The 6,186-nt window shown below is 48.4% G+C and overlaps 1 protein-coding gene across 1 annotated transcript; it reads right to left on the bottom strand.

The window, feature by feature from the left end:
* Positions 1–5,238: 5,238 nt before the first annotated feature.
* On the bottom strand, positions 5,239–6,186 carry LOC123362597 (olfactory receptor 52R1-like). Its single transcript, XM_045002993.1, has one exon. It carries the CDS (start codon positions 6,184–6,186, stop codon positions 5,239–5,241), a length of 948 nt encoding a protein of 315 aa, XP_044858928.1.

Below are 6,186 nucleotides of genomic sequence, written 5' to 3'. Positions count from 1 at the left end.
TTTATCCACATTCAATTTCATTTGCCATTTTGTTGCCCAATCACTTAGTTTTGTGAGATCTTTTTGAAGTTCTTCACAGTCTGCTTTGGTCTTAACTATCTTGAACAGTTTAGTATCATCTGCAAACTTTGCCACCTCACTGTTTACCCCTTTCTCCAGATCATTTATGAATAAATTGGTCCTAGGACTGACCCTTGGGGAACACCACTAGTTACCCCTCTCCATTCTGAGAATTTACCATTAATTCCTACCCTTTGTTCCCTGTCTTTTAACCATTCTCAATCCATGAAAGGACCTTCCCTTTTATCCCATGACAGCTTAATTTACGTAACAGCCTTTGGTGAGGGACCTTGTCAAAGGCTTTCTGGAAATCTAAGTACACTATGTCCACTGGATCCCCCTTGTCCACATGTTTGTTGTCCCCATCAAAGAACTCTAATAGATTAGTAAGACACGATTTCCCTTTACAGAAACCATGTTGACTATTGCTCAACAGTTTATGTTTTTCTATGTATCTGACAATTTTATTCTTAATTATTGTTTCGACTAATTTGCCCAGTACTGACGTTAGACTTACCGGTCTGTAATTGCCGGGATCACCTCTAGAGCCCTTTTTAAATATTGGCGTTACATTAGCTAACTTCAAGTCATTGGGTACCGAAGCCAATTTAAAGGCCAGGTTACAAATCTTAGTTAATAGTTCCGCAACTTCACATTTGAGTTCTTTCAGAACTTTTGGGTGAATGCAATCTGGTCCCGGTGACTTGTTAAAGTTGAGTTTATCAATTAATTCCAAAACCTCCTCTAGTGACACTTTAATCTATGACAGTTCCTCAGATTTGTCACCTACAAAAGCCAGCTCAGGTTTTGGAATCTCCAATGATATAAGAACATCTATACGAACGACCATACTGGGTCAGACCAAAGGTCCATCTAGCTCAGTCTCCCGTCTTCCGACAGTGGCCAATGTCAGGTGCCCAAGAGGGAGTGAACAGAACAGGTAATCAACAAGTGATCCATCACCTGTCACCTAATCGCAGCATCTGGCAAACAGAGGCTAGGGAAACCATGCATGCCCATCCTGGCTATTAGCCATCGATGGACCTATCCTCCAGGAATTTATCTAGTTCTTTTTTTTTGCCACAGTTCAGTTTAATTGAATGTCCTCTTGATATTGTATTATGAGACGGGGAAATGCATTCTCAATGTACTCTCTACCAGTCAGTCATTTATACACTTTTCTCATGTCCCCTCTTATTCATCCCCTTTGTAAGGTAACAATCCCAGTCCTTTCAACTTCTCTCCCTATGAAAGTTTCCCCAAGCCCTTGATCATTCTCGTTGCCCTTCCCTGAAGCCCTCTAGTTCTGCAATATCCTGGGTGAGAAGGGTGCCCAGTACTACACAGAGGAGTCCAGAGGAGGGTGACCCATTGACTGACCAATAACATGCCATTATATTTTCTGTAGGATTCCCCATTCCACTCTTCCTGGATCCCAGTGTTTTTCTCAGTTTCTGTCTGGGTTTGCAGGGTAAGCAGGATTTCACAGAGCTGGGCACCATGATGCCCAGTTCTCTGTCCTGAGCTCATGCAGTTAAATTAGAACCTTGTCTGGCATTTGAGGAGTTCAAGCTTTTCCCTCCAATGGAAGTACACATCACACTTACTGACATGGAAGTTCATCTGCCAACATATTACCCTTCACCTGGCTTGATTACTGCCATCTGGACTTGACTATGATCTAAATATTCTGGTGTCATCTGTAAATGTTGGCAATACACTGCTCACCCGCTTTTTAGATTGTTAATAGGTATAAAATATTTACCGTAGTATTTGTTATAAAGCATGTAACTCCCCTCACTCTGCTTTTCTCCCTTCACAGGCACCTTGACTTTTTCTGAGCCTGATCAATCCATCAAGCACCTTATGTGGTGAAACTGGTTTTCACTGACCTCATCATAGAGTCTGGGGTCCGAGTGATGAACCAAGGGCTGGGATGCCTCAGCAGACTGCACTTTTGGCTTCCAGTTAATCAGGGTGGGGAGATGGAAATTTACATTTGGTGCTGGCTTGGTGTAATCTAATGAATAACCACCAGTCTGGGGTGAGTCTGCCCAATTCCTCAGCAGTTTAGCCTGGGGGGAGGGAGAGCTCAGTGGTTTAAGCATTGGTCTGCTAAATCTAAGGTTGTGAGATCAATCCTTGAGGGGGTCACTTAGGAATCTGGGGAAAAATCTGCCTAGAGCTTGTTGCTGCTTCAAGCAGCAGGTTGGTCTTGATACTGCCTGAGGTCCCTTCTAACCCTGATATTCCATAAATCTGGCATCCTCGTCAGTGTCCCACAGAATTCAGTGTTCATTGGTGAGTCACAGATTATTGCTCCTTACTCCCAAGAGGTATCCCCCTTTTATAGATGGATACCGAGGCAGCAGGAAGGGAAGTGTCTGTCGTCATGTCGAACATAGGTCATGAGTCCCTAGCTGACAATCCCTAGCTTAGTCTCTCTCAGACCTGGCTCGTACGGCCCATGGAGCAGCACAGAGGCATGGAGCTCTCTCTCCATTGGTTTCTCTAGTGCTGGGGATCTCCACTGATTGCAGTGGGGCTGCTCCCACTTAAATGAGATGAGGATTTGGCCCAAGACATTTAACTAGAGATAAAGCATCTGCAGAGACCAAGAAATCTGGCATGAGGGGTCCCAGCTCAGCCATGGATATATTGGGTGACCTTGGGTACAGGTTCTCTGTGCAGATTATTATTCATTATTTCTAGTGTGTTGCTCTCTAAAAGTCCTAATCAGGGCCTCCAAGTCACAGGCTTCACTGATTTGGCTCCTTGCAGCACAGCATTGGGCTCTATGCACTGTGCCGAGTTCCAGGCAGCGTGTGGTCCCTGGTAAACAAGCAAGAGGGGTCAGTCCTGGGGCCAGTTTTGTTCAACATCTTTATTAATGATCTGGATGATGAGATTAATTGCACCCTCAGCAAGTTTGCAGATGACACTAAAGTGGAGAGAGGGAGATATGCTGGAGAGAAGGGACAGGGTCCAGAGTGACCTAGACAAATTCGAGGACTGGGCCAAAAGAAATCTGGTGAGGTTCAACAAGGACAAGTGCAGAGTCCTGCACTTAGGACAGAAGAATCCCATGCACTGCTACAGGCTGGGGACTGGCTGGCTAAGCGGCAGTTCTGCAGAAAAGGACCTGGGGATGACAGTGAACGAGAAGCTGGATATGAGTCAGCAGTCTGCCCTAGTTGCCAAGAAGGTTAATGGCATATTGGGCTGCAGTAGTAGGATCATTGCCAGCAGATCAAGGGAAGTGATTATTCCCCTCTATTCAGCACTGGTGAGGCCACACCTAGCGTATTGCATCCAGTTTTGGTCCCCCCAATATAGAAGGGATGTGGAGAAATTGGAGACAGTCCAGCGGAGGGCAACAAAAATGATTAGGGGGCTGGGGCACATGACTTATGAGGAGAGGCTGAGGGAACTGGGATTGTTTAGTCTGCAGAAGAGAAGAGTGAGGGGGGATTTGATAGCTGCTTTCAACTACCTGAAGGGGGGTTCCAAAGAGGATGGAGCTCGGCTGTTCTCAGTGGTGGAAGATTACAGAACAAGGAGCAATGGTCTCAAGTTGCAGTGGGGGAGGTCTAGGTTGGATATTAGGAAACACTATTTCACTAGGAGGGTGGTGAAGCACTGGAATGGGTTATCTAGGGAGGTGCTGGAATTTCCATCCTTCAAGGTTGTTAAGGCCCAGCGTGACAAAGCCCTGGGGATGATTTAGTTGGTGTTGGGCTTGCTTTGGACTAGATGACCCGCTGAGGTCTCTTCCAACCCTAATATTCTATGATTCTATGATTTTAAGAGAAAGCTGAAAACTGAGCTGTTTGGAAACCTGTTTTTATGGCTGTAGTTTTTAACGGTTTATTTAATAAATTCTTCCTGTTTAAGAAGGACTGAAACTCCACTGATCACGACACACAAATAGTCTCACTGCATGTAACACAACCCAGGGGAGCAATGCCAGTTCATGGCCAGAGCAATGGTGCTGGGCGGGTGCGGGGGAGTCAGGACTCCCAGTTCCTATTCTCAGCTCTGCCACTGTCTCATTGTGTGGCCTTGGGCAAATCACTTTACCTCTGCGTGGCTCAGTCCATGGATAACATGGGGATAACGCTGCCTAGCAGCCTAGCTAAAGAGCTTCTAGACGTCGTGATCAAAAGCATCACGCAGAGGGTATGTCAGACTTAGCTTCACTGTTCAGCTTCAGCCCCTGGGCAATGGGTGCCCTGTAGTTCTAGATAAGATGCCATTTTTATGAGTAAATACCTGGCTAATGGTAGCTGTGCCAATTATCTCCCTCCCTGTGGGCACCGAAGCCATCCCAGACTCTGTCCAGAATCCCACCTTCCCAGCTAATGCAGGGGACCATCCTTCCGCCTCCCTCAGCTGTTGTCCTCCTAGCTTCAAAGCTGATCCCTGGCACTGCCCCGGAGGCCTGGATTAGGACAAATGTCTCCCAGCCAATCCTCATTGCAGGGACCCTGCCTGCTACAGGCTCCCAGTTGGGAGGAACAAAAGGGAACCAAAAGCTAAAGAAATAAACCACACAAGGGTCTCTGCCCTCAGGACTTTGAGGCTGAGCTTTAGGGCCCAGAAGTTCACCTGCCTGCAACACAACCGTGGTTCCAGCCCCCAGCTTCTTTTACACAGCTTCCTGGCTTCCCTCTCCGCTTCTCATCCCCCTATCAGCCCCAGCACTGCGTCCCTGCAGCAGTTCCGGTCCCAGCCCTGAAGCAGAGGGAATGCATCTGGGTGAGGAGGGAGGTCGAGATGATCCAGAAAGTTGATGGGGTTGGGGAGGAAAGGAGCAAGAAACAGGGCTGTGACTCTGGGGAAGAGGTGGAGCATGGAGCGGGGCCTTGTGGGAATACTTGGGACAGGGGGAGGGGCCTTGTGGAAAGAGGTGGGGCCAGGGGCAGGAGCTTGGGGAATAGGCAGGGAAGGGCACATAGTCTCAGTGGTCCAGTTACCAGCAATTAGAATGGTGCCAATCCTGTAAATCACTGAGTTGTACACAGGCCTATTCCTCAGTTTGTCAGGCTAACACAGCACAGTAAGGCCAGGAAAGGGATTAATGTCACTGTGACTGTCCTGTCAGTGATTCAGGGAAGTGGGGCACCAGGTCAACAGGCACAGAGCTCGGTCTGAGAGCCAGAGCACCAGGAGAAAAGTTTAGGTACCTTTATGAGTGAAGAGCCGGAGCAGCCTGCCCCGGATCTGTTTGCTCCTCACCCCGTAGATGACGGGATTTAGCACAGGGGGCATCAAGAGGTACACACTGGCAATGAGAATGTGGAAATGCCGAGGCACATTCTGGCCAAACCGGTATGTGAGGGAGGAGAAGAGACCTGGGATGTAAAAGGCTAAAATAACAAAGAGGTGGGAGCTGCAGGTCCCAAAAATCTTGAGCCGGGCGTCCTTTGTGGGGAGGCTGAAGATGGCCCTGAGGATTTGGGTATAGGACACGGCGATAAAAATCACATCCAGACCCCTGACACAGAATAGTACGAAGAGGCCATAGTAACTACTGACACGGGTGTCGGCGCAGGCCAGATTCACCACGGCTATGTGTACACAGTATGGTTGGGGGATGATGTTGGTTCTGCAATATGGCCACTGCCTCGCCAGGATGGGAATGGGCAATGTTACCACACAGCCACGCAGCACCACGGCCAGGCCGATCTTGGTCACAACGGGGTTTGTCAGGATGGTGGAATATCTCAGAGGATCACAGATGGCCACGTAGCGATCCAGAGCCATGGCTACGAGGATCCCAGACTCGATCTCTAAGAAGCAGTGAATGAAGTACATCTGGGTGAGGCAGGCACTGAAATGGATCTCCCTGGAATTGAACCAGAAGATGCTCAGCGATTTGGGCAGGGTAGATGTAGTCAGGACCAGGTCTGTGATGGCCAGCATGCAGAGGAAATAGTACATGGGCTCATGGAGGCTCTGCTCCATCTTCACGACGAACAGGATGGTGAAGTTCCCCAAGACGGCTATGGCGTACACGGTCCAGAAGGGGATGGAGATCCAGACATGGGCTGCCTCCAGGCCAGGAATACCCTGCAGGATGAAGGTGGAGGGGTTGGTGAAGTCAGTTGTGTTGGAATCTGACAT

This window comes from Mauremys mutica, chromosome 1 (genome assembly GCF_020497125.1).
Source record: "Mauremys mutica isolate MM-2020 ecotype Southern chromosome 1, ASM2049712v1, whole genome shotgun sequence".
Taxonomy (NCBI): Eukaryota; Metazoa; Chordata; order Testudines; family Geoemydidae; genus Mauremys; species Mauremys mutica.
The sequence above is the reverse complement of the archived record's forward strand: the minus strand, read 5'-3'. Positions and strand labels throughout refer to the sequence as shown.

Coding starts and splice junctions, on each gene's coding strand:
- LOC123362597 (XM_045002993.1), bottom strand. CDS start 6,186: ATGTCAGATTCCAACACAACTGACTTCACCAACCCCTCCACCTTCATC.